The sequence below is a fragment of the Salvia miltiorrhiza genome, chromosome 7 (genome assembly GCF_028751815.1).
Source record: "Salvia miltiorrhiza cultivar Shanhuang (shh) chromosome 7, IMPLAD_Smil_shh, whole genome shotgun sequence".
Classification (NCBI taxonomy): Eukaryota; Viridiplantae; Streptophyta; class Magnoliopsida; order Lamiales; family Lamiaceae; genus Salvia; species Salvia miltiorrhiza.
In genome coordinates this window covers 36542374-36557562 of record NC_080393.1, presented here as the reverse complement: position 1 = coordinate 36557562, position 15189 = coordinate 36542374, and the positions used below count along the sequence as shown (strand labels likewise).

The window sequence follows — 15189 nt, the reverse complement described above, 5'->3', positions numbered from 1 at the left end:
ATTATTATTATTATTATTATTATTATTATTATTATTATTATTATTATTATACTACCATTGTCAGATATCAGGTTTTAATATAGTACATATTTTCAATCCAAAATTTAGAAAATGTGTTAATTACGACTAATATTATATTTTGTTGTTAATCTTTCAAATTTAATACTAGATTCTCATCGGATTGTCGTTTACATTGGTTTTTGACAAAAATTTCATTTTTCATCTCTTTATTTTATTGCACATTTTTTTTCCGCCACAAAACTCTTTTTTACAGGAGTAGACATGAGTTTTAAGAAAATCAAATTGTGTATTTAGTGAGTGGATGAATGGTCCCATAAATTTAGAAAAAGAAAAAGAAAAGTAATGACAATTAATGAGATTATTTTAAAAAATTGTGAATCCATTAATGACAATTTACATGTGTAAATATGTGAAAATTGTCTGAATACTTAAGGATTATTTTCAAAAATGGACGAGAAAAATGCTTCAAAAATAAATAAAAGTAGAAAATAAGAGGGATGTTTCGTAAAAAGGAGAGATTAAAGTTACTATTTCACCCGTGAATAAGCAAAAAACCTTATTTTTTAAGTTTGGTCAAATTTTACGGCGTATAAGATTTTACCAAATCTTCTTAACCTGAATTTTCTGCTAGAGCTATGTGAATTTTTCTAATAAAACCATGTATCGCAATCTATAGGCAAACATGAACTATGGAACACAAAGGAAAGAGACAAAGAAAAAGAAAAAAAGTCCTGTTGAAATTCATCTGATTTCAGTATATTTTCCGCAGAGAAGAAAAGTTGGTGCAATCATACTCCAATTAATAGAGAGAAATGTATGCAGATGCAAGGTTTTGAACCTAAATATTACAATCTGGAGAAAACCAGTAAGCAAATTTCAGAGATATTACAGAAAGGTCTTGCTGAAAGCCACAGAATACAGAGATTGAATTTCATGATGCTTTCTTCGATTTATACATTCTGGCACAGAAGACGTAGACCACCAGATTGAAGAAGCTGAGGGCTGCCAGAAGCCAAAAGAAGTAGTCCAGATGACCGATGTTCAAGTTGTCCGGTATCCACCCGGGCTGCCCTCCTTGTGTCGTTAGAGACGTGACCACGGTGAGGATGAATGAGCTCAAATAGTTGCCCAGCGCGGTCGTGAGGAGCGACAGGGCCGTGCACAGACTGCGCATGGCATCTGGAGATTGGTCGTAGAAGAACTCCAGTTGCCCGATGAACGTGAAAACTTCAGCAGCCCCCAGCAGGAAATACTGAGGTATCTGCCAGAAGATACTCATCGGGGCAACTACTGCTGTATCCACCACATACGACAGACGGACGATCTCTACGATAGCAGCAGCTGACATGCATAGAATCGAGAGGAATAGGCCGACTCCCATCCTCTGCAGCTCCGTGAACCCTCTGTCTTGGCCAGTGACCATTTTGGCAACTGGGACGAGGACCCTGTCGTACATTGGGACCCAGAAAATAACGCTGATGACATCAAAAGTTGACAGGGAGGCTGCAGGGATCGAGAAGGAACCTATGGTGGTGTCCATCACCATGCCTTGCTCCACGAACATTGTTGACATTTGAGCATAGACAGCAGCAAAGACTATCCCGGTGGCCCAGATGGGAAACATGCGAATCAAGATCTTCAGTTCCTCAACTTGTGTCACTGTGCAGAGATTCCAAGCATTGGAATAATCTTCGTGTTTGCTTTCAGCATCCGAAATTACAGCAGCTTTGTCGAGGCACCTTCAGAAGAAAGGAGCATTATCAGTGACATGACAAGCAATGATTGGCAGTTTCATACATTGGAAAAGAAGATAGTCTTCATATGTTGGAGAAACAGAAACAACAAAGCTTCAAACCTAACTACAATTCTGGGCAACAACTATCATGATATGGAAATGCTTCAATGTGCGTATATAATATATAGGAGAAAGAACATCAAAACCAAACAATACTAAAGTAAATTTGGATATTTCATTTGCTTCATTCTGCATTATAAAGGAATATCACATGAATTAACAGTAAGGCAGAATAGTTTTGTTAAAGCAGTAAAAATCAATGATCTTGAGAAACTGTAAGCAGAATTATAAGATCTAATCATCAACGCAAAGTTTATTCATTATGTAAGGAAAAAAAGGATTTACTTTAGTTCATCAGTGTGCAGCAATTTCCGACTTCCTTCAATTGCAGAATTTTTATCAGGTAACTCATATAGAAGGCTACTATCATCAGGGACAGCCAGATTCCATTTGCGGAATGATGCAACCAGGACCTGACACATCCTTGTAACAGGGCTTCCTCCCGGTCTCTGAAACCTATAGAGATTGGTGCCTGAGAAGAAACTTGCTATAGCAAATCCCATAAACAAAGCAGGGATGCCAAAACCAAGACCCCACCCAGCATTATCTTGAATCCAGACAATCAAACTACTTGAAATCAAGGCACCAATGTTGATGGAAAAATAGAACCAATTGAAAAAAGAACCCTTTTTAACACTCTCTACATGGTCTGTATCATCAAACTGGTCTGCCCCAAAAGATGAAACACATGGTTTGATCCCTCCTGTTCCAAGTGCTGTAAGATATAGCCCAACGAAAAATATTGCATATTGAGCTGCTGAGGCAGAAGGGCATACAGAGTCAACACATTCAGGAGGCTTAAAATATGGTACAGTTGCAGATGCTGTCAATGTGCACATTCCCTTCATAAGAGAAGAGAAAGATTGGAATAATAAGATGAGAGCAACCAAAGAAGCAAGTATCATATGCAATAAAAATTAAAGTTACAAACAGCATTTATAAAGTTAATGTAAGGGTTGACATATAGACACACTGGTGCTAAATAATGAAAACATCCAAGCTCAATAAAAATTTAAATGATTAATTCAAGCATCTAGACAAAAAATAATATCATAGTGTACCAATCCTAGAACAGCTAAAACAGCTTTAATCTACAGTTTTCCAGCAGATTCAGGCAGTTTCCAAGTTAAATCCTTAGTATGCAACCAGATCAACACCTCTAATTGCTTCAGAGGATTGACACAATACTTAAAAAGTTAAATGCCTGTCAACAACATAGACAACCGAAACAAGCCCATATACTTAAACTTAATGATACTGGGCATTCTTCACCTCTCAAAAACATTCTAAAATTCTGTTTATTAATTGTATGATAATATTGTACAGTAAAAAATCTGAAACTCACTTGCTTGCCTGCCCTCAGTTTCTAGACAACATATTTAAATGCTAGAAACTCCATTATTACTAACATTTACCAGTTCCACAAAAAGGTCAGACTAAATGCAAATTGTAAAAGATTCAAAATACAAGTTTGCTTGCACTAATGGGAGATTAAAGTGTTCCGGAATAGCTAGTTCTAAGGGAGAAAAAGTGTCAAAGGCACCAAAAAATACAAACAAACGAGGAGATTGTGATGTCTTTCATGTTTTGGACTCGTTGGGATAAACCAATTTCAAGAAGCTGCAAGAATAATTCAACTTTCTTACTTTGTTTAGTAAGAGAGTACACAGAGATTAGAGGACTATTTGCAAAAGCAGGCGCATAGTTCCAAATTACAGGAGAAAGTTGAATGAAAACCCACTCCTAGTTAAAAAACGATGCCTAACCATGTGAGCACACTAAAGATAAGAGAGATCCAGCCAACCAATAAATCCAATAGTAGGAAAAAATAATGTAAATAAATAATGAAATGGTGAAAAGGTTAGGAGATCACAATGAAGTAAAGAGTGGAAAAGGCAGCGATTGTCCAATATCTTCCCCAGTAAGCATCAGCCAGGACGGCCCCAATAAGGGGAGTTAAATAGCAGGTGCCTTGCCATGTTGTCACAGTTGTAGCAGCCGCCACATTTCCTTGGTGTAAATTTTTTGTGAGATAACTAACAAGATTAGTGGCAATCCCATAGTAAGCTAAACGCTCACAGCATTCGGTCCCTGCCATATGATACATACAAAAGATCAGGACTGAGGTGTAACAACTAATAACTATCTAATTAGTACAGCAATTATAATACCTAAAATGAAAGGACATGCCCTCCAATTTCCAGTTTTGTTCTTCAAAACAGGGTTCCCCTTAAAGTCGACAGAACCATCACCAGTATGTAGTCCATCACTTCCACTCTACAAAAAGATAGAGAGAAACAAAATTAGTCTGCAGTCAAATAGACCACTTCAAAGTAGATGTAAAAATTCACATTCCAAGATATACAATTTAGTAAATTTTCTTTTACACGAAAGACATTCACAAAATTTTACATCAGCCCTAACATCAGGATTCAGGTCCCACGATTCCAATCTTGATAACAACAAGAAAGATCAATATTTTAAAGAATTCTTGAAGGGAAGATCATCTCACATTTTGGGGGGAAAAGAAGTAAAAATAAAGAATACCTATTTCTTTATTGAGAAAGACATGAAATTACCAATAGAAGCAGTTGCCAAGTCAACTATCCAAGCATATTAAGATTGATCACTTGATTTTACAAAAGTTAAATAGTAATAACAGTAAATCGACAAAACCACTTCCCAGGAAACAAAAATGCCTCACCACCTCCCATGATTGCCCCAAAATAAAAGGATACTTAAAATACTACTGAAATAGAAATTTTATTAAAAAAAAATACTTAAAATAAAAATAAAATAAAAACTAGTATTTTTCTTTTTTTTTTGGAATAATTCGCTCACCTAACAGAAACAGCATACGGATGCAGAGAATAATAACCTTCAGCAAAGAAACATTCACAAGTACAATAAATTCAGATCCAAAGGATAAAATACCTATCAACTCAAACATGTTTAAACAACTTTACAAGTAGATGGTTGAAATCAACTGATAACAAGAACCAAAAAAATCTTAAAATGTAAAACATAAATAAATAAAGGTGAAGCACCTCTACATGACCCTCCTCCAGAAGCAATCTCTCCTCCTCGTGACTACCCATTAGCTATTAAGAGTTGGAATTTGTTTGAGCAGTTTATGCGCCTTATGTATTGAGAATTTTGGATGGGAGACGATGACGATGACGATGGTGATGAGGATTGCTTGAAGTGCAGGGCTATTATTCGTGGAGAAATGATTGAGTCTTTTTCTTCCCTTTGATTTTCCCTATGTTGTTTTTGGGGAAGCGAAAATTTAATTTGAATAAACCCAAAATTTCCTATTAGATAAATGCGGTTGTGGATTTTATTGATGGCCAAAATATAATTGAATATTAGGAATGATATTGAATAAGGAGGTAGTTAGCCAGACAATAAAATATTTGTGAATAGGCGAAATTACCCACTTTTATAACTTGTCTTACAAAAGTACCCACCCAAGCCAAAGTCCAAAAAGTCAAAGCCGACATGCTTGGTTTTTTGGAAAAGCAGACCTGACATGCTTCGGTTTTTGTAAAATGTCTAACTCACGTCAATTTCACAAGTTAAAAATGTGATGAAGAGACAATAATTGCCCAACTCACGTCACTTTCACAATCTAATGTATATTGTATGTTTGAAAATTTATAAAAAAATTAGCTTACGTTTGCGTTATAAAAACATTAGTAAGAGGACTAAAAATTTCACTATTATGTATATTATGCAACAAAAAAATATTCAGAAACCAATGAAACAATTAGCCGCCGGAAATTCATAGCCGTGAACAGTAGCCGGCGGTCCAAAATATACACGGCTACTGGTCAGCGGCTATGAACTTCCGGCGGCTAATTACTCCATTTGTTTCATAATATTTTTTTGTTGCATAATATACATAATAGTGAATTTTTGAGCCCTCTTAGTAATATTATATTATAACACGAATACCTTAATTTAGAGTTTTTATTTAAATTTTTAATTTTATTTTTTTTATATTACAAGAAGTATACATTGATGTCAAATATGAGAGATACTGAATCTGCAAAAAATTGGATTATAGTGGGGTAAAAATACTCACTTTATGCATGATTTGATTGAACACAAAATAATACAGTAAACACATAAAATAATAGGCTATTTTTGAAGAAAACACTTGAAACTCCTGAAATGTAAACAAAAAAATATTTGAGCTCTAAAAAAACAATTAGCCGCCGGAAATTCATAGCCGTGAACAGTAGCCGGCGGTCCAAAATATACACGGCTACTGGTCAGCGGCTATGAACTTCCGGCGGCTAATTAATCCATTTGTTTCATTTTCATAATATTTTTTTGTTGCATAATATACATAATAGTGAATTTTTGAGCCCTCTTAGTAATATTATATTATAACACGAATACCTTAATTTAGAGTTTTTATTTAAATTTTTAATTTTATTTTTTTTATATTACAAGAAGTATACATTGATGTCAAATATGAGAGATACTGAATCTGCAAAAAATTGGATTATAGTGGGGTAATAATACTCACTTTATGCATGATTTGATTGAACACAAAATAATACAGTAAACACATAAAATAATAGGCTATTTTTGAAGAAAACACTTGAAACTCATGAAATGTAACCAAAAAAATATTTGAGCTCTAAAAAAACAATTAGCCGCCAGAAATTCAAAGCCGGTCGTACTAGCCGTGTGAAAATTTTCACACACGGCTAGTGAATCCGGCTACGATTTTGTGGCGGCTAATATTTTTTTTGGGAGCAAAAAATCATTTTGAAGTAATACATATGGTTGTAAAATTTTTTACCTTGTTATGAATGTTTGAAAGTAACATATGTATCCCTTTTTGTGTATTTCTATTTATTTGTTAATGTTTTAGTCAAAAAAGTACATGTCCACATGAAATAAGAGATAAGGTGACTGCACAAATTTGGATTGTAATGAGGCTTTAATGCTCACTTTCTGCATGCATTTGATTGCACATTGAATAATAGATTGAAGTGTACTGAATGAATGAACAATACATTTCACGTGAATTTGTACAAAGGAATCTAATATTAGTCTATAATGGCTACATTTGTGAATGAGAAAACATAAATCCAAATACTCGTAGAAAGAGCATTCAGTTAAAAAATTGAGAAATTGAAACCCTCAAAGATTTGAGAAGTGGTTTGTGCGATAGTTGGTGCAATTGGTGTTCAAATTCTACTTGAAGAGGTGATTTTCTCATATATTGTTTGTGTAATTAATAGTTTGAATGTTTTATGTTATATTTATGAGAATTTTTAAAGTGTTTATGCATATTTTAATACTACATTTTATGTGTTTTTATAGATGGAATTCGTTAGATACATATATGTGAGATACAACGGACTCGTCGATGGTATACACTATGTTGGTGGGGCTACAGAGGTCCTTCCCCTCGTCAACGAAACTATTGAGAGCCTGATGTGCAGCGTCAACAATATTATGAGGACGCATTCGTTGAGCTCGAGCTACCAATTGTATTATTTGGCGACCAATCTATTTGGTAGGGAGATGAAATGTGGCTTGGCCACAGACGATGACGTGGAAGCCTTGTTGGCAACTGCCGACTATCCCATGGTGTACGTTGAGCACTACAACGGTCCGATTGTAGAAGAAGCCTACATCCCTACTTTTAATTTTGCTGAACCTTCGGGACACGTAGATGAAGCACAATGCAGTCAGTATGAGACGCCGTATTATCATCATACGTCGTTTCATGGTGTCCAGAGCTCGCCTCCACGACAATATTTTACATGGGATGGACAACCGCTAGACGAATCTGCATGGAATCAAACCGAAAGGCTTAATGAAGTATGTGGGAGATTGAACGATGTGCGGACAGATGATGAACCTGAGCACGAAGCTGAAAGCTCGGTTGCATCAGGAGACGATGATGATTCTGATGACGAAGAATTTGACCCTACGCTCGAGGTGGGCACTGCTTCTGATGCCTCTGAGGATTTATTAGACGACGATCTAATCGATTTCACGGAGACCGAGCGAGCAGGTTGGATCCGACAAAGTACAACACGTGACGGAGATCCGACAGCCGAGACCGGTGATCTAACTAATTGGTTAGTTCCCTTGATTCCAGTGGACGCCTCGGCTTCGCTGGTTGCTCGCGAGAGTGACCCTTCTAGAGTTGATGATCTGCAGAAGAATTCTTTTTACAACAGCAAAGACGACCTGATCATTGCTGTTGGTTTGTGGAACATGAAGCGAGGCACTGTAGCTCCCAGTACGGATACCCTCCACCATACGAGTAAATCCCTCAATATACTTCTTGTCGACGGGTTTCGGCTCGTGGTTGTGAACGTATGGGGATCTCAGCGCAGCCGAAAGCTGCCGCTCACGGTGGCTTCGGCGCAGTTGCGCGCCCTCTGGTGGTGGTGGTGGACAAACACTGACGGGAAGGACAGGTGTTGCCCCAGAAGCAGAAGCTCCCTATATTTACATTAAAACAACAAAAGTTAAACATATAAACAGTTTAACAATGACACGTAATTTCAATTAGAAGTTAAATTTAAAACAAATACTGAGCTTTTACCCCAGTAAACTGCTGCCAGAAACGCTCCATATCTCCCTGAGAATAACCAGCCTCGAGAAGAATCGGCAGCGAAGAACGAGGCGGCTCGAATGGGTGTGCTGAGCTCGAGGGCTGCTCAGTGTACGAGTAGCGTGGCCCCAGATATGGGGTCAAGTGTCCGCCAGCCCCAAAAGTCGTGGGCACACCAAAACCAGTATGCGGGCCCGGTGGGGTTTGATAATCATCACTGGCAGAGTGACCCGCGTCCCTAGCAGGCGACTGGTGTGCAGGGGACCTCTGCTGCGATGGCGCTTCCTCGTGCTCGGGCTCCGTCTCGGGCTCACGTCGCCTGTCCGATTGAGGTCTTGGAGCAGGCATGGGCTGACGTACATAAGTAATTCACGTCCCAACAAAATAATTAAACATAATGACTACAACCAAAATGAATATACAACCAATAATTAATTATTTTCGTCCCAACATAAGTAAATTCCGTCCCAATAATTAAACAATGTAATTTTCGTCCCAACATAATTCACGAACACAAGTAATTCGAATTAAACAATCCGGTCCAAAAAAATTCACGAAAATAACATGCTTCTACTTGTTGTGGAAAATAACATCCTTATTCACGAATTTAAAATCAACGAAATAGGATACTTACTTGATTTGAAGAAGAAGCCATGGTCTATGCCTTCGGACGTTGAAAAAATCGTGGATGCTCTCCTTCAAGTTCAAAAAAAATGATTCTCATTCAAACATGGACAAACAAGAAAACCAAGCAAAAAACAAAAATTCATTCCAATTTACCTTGGGTTTGGAATGCTCTCCTCTCTCTTAAAAATGAGTAGCCGATGCTCTTTCTCCTCTGTCTCTCTCTTTCTCGGCTGCCTCTCTCTCTCACTCTCTCTCAAAAAATAAACTTTACCCGTGCGGCTAGGTTAAAAGTTCTACTCAATTCTTATACATGTAAATGGGTTTCTTGGTCAAACAAGCCTTTAAATTGCCGTGTATATCCCCCCAATAAAGCTTCCGCGATTCTCGCCTATCTGTATAGCCGTATGAATTGTCCAATCACCCTTTAAGCTTATAATTTTAAAAAAAAATAGGTTTTCGTGTATAAATAGAATAAATAGTAGTAAATTAAGGGTAAAAAATACGAATATTATATAAAATGATATGAAAAATTATTTTAAAAACATTTAATAGCTTACCCGCCAGTACTGAGTAGCCGTCCGCTTTAGCCGTGAGTAGTTTCTTACCCACGGCTACGGCAGCCGGATACATATTTCTGGCGGGTACCCACTTGGTAAGGTGTATTATGTTTCACTGATTCATAATATATGATTTTGTAATTTTTTTATGCACCATTTGCTATTATTTTATGTGTTACAATATTAATTCATATACAATCAAATAAACTAAATAAATTTAGACTTATTGAGTTTATATTGTCAATCTCCTTCTCGTGAATTTACTGCAAAGAGATTGCCACCCTATAAAGCTGCATTGTAGCCGTATGAATTGTCCAATCACCCTTTAAGCTTATAATTTAAAAAAAAAAATAGGTTTTCGTGTATAAATAGAAGAAATAGTATTAAATTAAGGGTAAAAAATACGAATATTATATAAAATGATATGAAATATTATTTTAAAAATATTTAATAGCGTACCCGCCAGTACTGAGTAGCCGTACGATGTAGCCGTGAGTAGTTTCTTACCCACGGCTACGGCAGCCGGCTACATATTTCTGGCGGGTACCCACTTGGTAAGGTGTATTTTCTTTCACTGATTCATAATAGATGATTTTGGAATTTTTTTATGCACCATTTGCTATTATTTTATGTGTTACAATATTAATTAATATACAATCAAATAAACTAAATAAATTTAGACTTATTGAGTTTATATTGTCAATCTCCTTCTCGTGAATTTACTGCAAATAGATTCCCACCCTAGAAAGCTATTATACCCGTGAATTGTCCAATCCCCTTTAAGTTTATAATAATAATAAAAATTAGGTCTGTTTAAAAATTTAAAATCAAGAGTATTATGAAACTAGAATGTTTTATAAAGCTAATGAAGTATTTACCCGCCTGTTAATCCTAGCCGGTTAAAGTAGCCGCCGGGATCCATTTCCGGCCGGCTACTACTAACGGCTACGATTAACCGGCGGGTAATTGTTGTATTAGCTTAAAAAAAAATACTTGTTTCATAATACGCTTCATTTAATTTTTTTTCAACTTTCTTATAGATGTTTAATAACATGAAAACCTGTCTTTATTTTTTCGAACTTAAGGCATTTAGGGTTACAAATAATGACGTAAGTTAGCAAATAATGTCATTTTGATGCAGCCCAAGGTTCGTTGGTGCAAGACCCGGTGCATGTTCCTGTTGGTCCGGTTACAAGAGCACGAGCCAAAAAGTTCAAGGAGAGCTTGATGAGCTTAGTTCAAGAAGTGTGGGCTCAAGAGTTGATGAAGAGGCCCATTGGAGTTGGCGAATTGAGCCCGTGCTTAATTAATCTCATTACATGCGAGTGGGCCGAAGCTTGAAGATTTTAATTATTTTGAAGACTTCATTTATTTATTTCAGTCTTGTTATTTTTCGCAGCCCATTAGTTTAAAGGGCTTTGTTATTTTCGAATTAATAAGGGCCTTGTTTGGCAGCCTTGTGAATTTCGAAATTAGGGCTTCTTTTTGCTTGTTAGTCAAGTTAGGTTTAGTCTTTACTTTGCCTATATATAAGGCTTTGTGTTGGACGAAATTTTCAGCCTACCTTTAATCAAATTGTGAGTTTTTATTCTCTCTTGAGAGTTTCGAATTCTTCTTGATTTTTCCAAGACGAATTCAATTTATCGACGTAACGGCGAGAACAACCAACCCTCGTCGGGTGTCATTCAGCGTCCCCGAGTTGCTGCGTCAACTGCACGTTGGGGTTTAGGGATCCGTTCGCCTAAATCATTCCGTGGGTTAGATTCAGAGGTTTTGGGATTTCCACCCTTTCCGTTCCAGTTCAGTCTTCCGCGTGCGTTGTGTTCGATCGATCAGCAAGGATCGTATCATTTGGCACCAGAGCCGCGTTTCGTATCCAGGTTTCGTTTGTTTGTTTTCGTTTCTGTGTCAAGGGTAGAATTTTAGGGTTTCCGTTTTCTGTCCGAGTTTTCTGTTCCGCTGTTTGATTATAATTCCTAGGGTTTCGATTTCCTTCTGCTGTGTTCAATACCATATATCTTGGGTGGTCTGATTTACTCATAAACATTCACTCTTATACACATCTATCATCATACGAGTTACACACATCCATATAATTCCATACGTCATAAATTCGTTTGTTTCTTGAATTTTCTTTTTTTTCAGAACCTATAGTCTGTTAAGGTCCGAAAAAAAAAAAAAAAAAAAAAAAAGTATAGAATTTCCGAAAATTTTCTTGCAACATCTTGTTCCTACAGTTTCACTGGCATCGTATAGAGCCTTTTGGGGCAGTTTCTGCGTACATTTTTTCCGATTTTTGATTATTTCTCGTTGTGTTTTCTGGAGTCCTTGGGTAGTATAGAGCCTTTTGGGACAGTTTCTGCGTACACTTTTTCCGGTTTTCGTTTACTTCTCATTGTGTTTTCTGGAGTCCTTGGGTAGTATAGAGCGTTTTGAGCCTATTTCTGCGCAGTACTTTTTGGGTTGTTCAGTCTGCGTTTCTGATTGTCTTCTTTCTGTTTGGGGGTTTTCCCATCTTTTCGTATCCGTTTAGTGTTGTTGGTGTGGTCTCTTGTGGGACGTTTCATTGAGTGCTCTCGCTGAGACAGTTTGGGCGATCTCGTTGGTACAGTTGGTTTTTGAGTTCAGTTGGTAGATTGAGGGAATTTGATTCCTTGAGAGAGAAATTGAGTGGAAAAAGGCACGAGAGAGTGAGATTATTAGAGTGAAAAAAAGCCGTTGAATTGTGTGATACACGAGCGCTGAGTGATTTCATCTTGAGTGATACACGAGTGTTTGTGAGGTGGTGAGGTCCTTTTATTTTGTTTCACTAACCGTTTCTTGTTTTCTTTGTCACTATGTCTAAGAAAGATGAACAGGGTGCGGATGTGAGCGATGTCCCTGTTATGGATCCACAGTTGAAACTCGTAGTGGAGGCACTTCGCTCAGAATTTGGCAAGATGTTACACTCAGAAATCGAGGGAGTGTACGACAAGATCGAGCTGATGGAGCAGTCTCATTCTCGAGAGACCACTTTCACACGAGGAGGTCGCCGCGGGCGAGGAGGCCGTGGTGGTGGCGGAGGTCGATTCCACCGTCAGTATGAGGAGCATGTAGATGATACAGGATTTGACGAAGAGGATGATGGCGGCAGAACGTGGCAAGATAACAATCTGGGCAACATCAAGATGAACGTTCCTCCCTTCCAAGGGAAGAATGACCCAGAATTGTATCTTGATTGGGAGAGAAAGGTGGAGCTTATGTTCGATTGCCACAACTATTCAGAGCTCAAGAAGGTGAAGTTGGCAGCCATTGAGTTCTCAGATTATGCACTTGTTTGGTGGGATCAGATGGTGACGAGTAGAAGGAGAAACAATGAGCCGCCTATTCAGACTTGGCAAGAGATGAAGGCTGTGATGAGGAAGCGTTTTGTGCCGAATCATTACTACCGCGAGCTTTTCAACAAGTTGCAGACTTTGAGGCAAGGCAGTCGGAGTGTGGATGAGTATTATAAGGAGATGGAGGTTGCCATGATTCGAGCCAATGTGGTGGAGGAGCGAGAGGCGACCATGGCGAGATTCTTGACTGGTCTGCATTGGGATATTCGTGATAAGGTGGAGTTGCAGCACTACGTTGAGTTGGAGGACATGGTTCACATGGCCATCAAGATCGAGAATCAACTCAAGAGGAGGGGCAACAACAGCAGCAACCAGCGCCAGAATCAGGGCAATTGGAGGCAATCGCAACCAGTTTCTAATGGTTCCTCGTCAAAAGGGAATCAATGGAAAAAGGAGGCACCGCCGAGAGAGGAGAAGAAGCCGTTCGTTAGGTCCCGACCCGAGGGATCCGGTGCAGCAAATCAGGGCAGTCCGGCCGTTTCTGATGGTCGAAATCGAGATAAGAAGTGCTTCAAGTGCCAAGGCTTCGGGCATATTATGAGTGACTGCCCGAACAGGAGAATTATGATCTTGAGAGATGACGGCGAAGTCGTGACGGATGGTGATGAGACCGATCCTGATATGCCGAAATTGGAGGATGGAGATGGTACCGATGATGAGGAGGAGTGTGAGGAGATTTTCGCGCCCAATGGACAGCTTTTTGTAGCTAGGAGAGCTTTGAGTGTCCAAACTCAACCCAATGAGCGAGAGCAGCGGGAGAACCTCTTTCACACGAGATGTCTTGTTCAAGACAAGGTATGTAGTGTGATCATTGATGGCGGGAGTTGCACGAATGTGGCTAGTAGAGCCATGGTTGAGAGATTGGGGCTGACCACGGAGAAGCATTCCAAGCCGTATCGTTTGCAGTGGCTGAATGAGATAGGCGTCATCAAAGTGACGAAGCAAGTGAAGGTTCCGTTTCGCATTGGGAAGTATGAGGATGAGGTTGTGTGTGATGTGATCCCTATGCAAGCGAGCCACATCCTGTTGGGGCGACCGTGGCAGTTTGATCGCCGTGTTATTCATGATGGCTTCACCAACAAATACTCATTTGAATACAAGCAGAAAAAGGTGTCACTTGTTCCTCTTACTCCTAAACAAGTTTATGAGGATCAAGTGCAATTGCAAAAGGAGGCGGACAAGGTGAAGTCAAAGGAGCAGCCCGTGGAGAAGAAGGAGAATGGGTTGATTCATAAATCCTTTCTTGCTCGGGCTAGTGATTTGAAGTGGTGTGTACAGGAGGAGAGGCCGATCATGCTGTTGCGATATCAGGAGAACTTGGTTATTGCTAACGATCTCTCTTCTCTACCCCCTTCTATTCGTTCTGTTTTGCAGGAGTTTGATGATGTTTTTCCCGACGATACACCTGCCGGTTTACCACCAATTCGAGGGATTGAGCATCAGATTGACTTTGTGCCCGGCGCTACACTGCCAAACCGACCAGCTTACCGAACCAATCCGGAGGAGACAAAGGAGTTGGAGAGGCAAATTGGCGAGTTATTGGCCAAAGGGCATGTGAGGGAGAGTTTGAGTCCTTGTGCGGTACCCGTTCTACTTGTACCAAAGAAGGACTCGTCTTTGAGGATGTGCTGTGATTGCCGAGCCATCAATAACATCACGGTAAAGTATCGCCATCCTATCCCTCGTTTAGATGATATGCTAGATGAGTTGCATGGTTCTTGTGTCTTTTCTAAGATCGATTTGCGTAGTGGATACCATCAGATTAGGATTAAGGAAGGTGATGAATGGAAAACTGCTTTTAAGACAAAACTTGGTTTGTATGAGTGGTTAGTTATGCCTTTTGGTTTGACTAATGCGCCTAGTACGTTCATGCGTCTTATGAATCATGTTTTGCGTGCTTTCATTGGCAGATTTGTTGTTGTCTACTTTGATGATATCCTTATTTATAGCCAGAATCATGATGAGCATGTTGAACATTTGAGGTCTGTTATGGATGTGCTTCGCAAGGAAAAGTTGTTTGCTAACCTTAAGAAGTGCATTTTCGGTACGGACAAGCTTGTGTTTCTTGGTTTTGTTGTTAGTGCACAGGGTGTACAGGTTGATGAGGAGAAGATACGAGCTATCCATGAGTGGCCAACGCTGACGAACGTAGCAGCAGTT

General features: G+C 38.9%; 1 protein-coding gene across 1 annotated transcript; it reads right to left on the bottom strand.

Moving 5' to 3' along the window:
- Positions 1-800: 800 nt before the first annotated feature.
- Positions 801-5235, bottom strand: LOC130996235 (protein NRT1/ PTR FAMILY 8.3-like). The gene is made up of 5 exons (XM_057921743.1): positions 4924-5235; positions 4048-4153; positions 3750-3967; positions 2162-2718; positions 801-1760 (listed from the first exon to the last, which is right to left on the bottom strand). Exons 1-5 carry the CDS (start codon positions 4972-4974, stop codon positions 953-955), a joined length of 1740 nt encoding a protein of 579 aa, XP_057777726.1. The 5' UTR covers positions 4975-5235; the 3' UTR covers positions 801-952.
- Positions 5236-15189: the final 9954 nt, after the last annotated feature.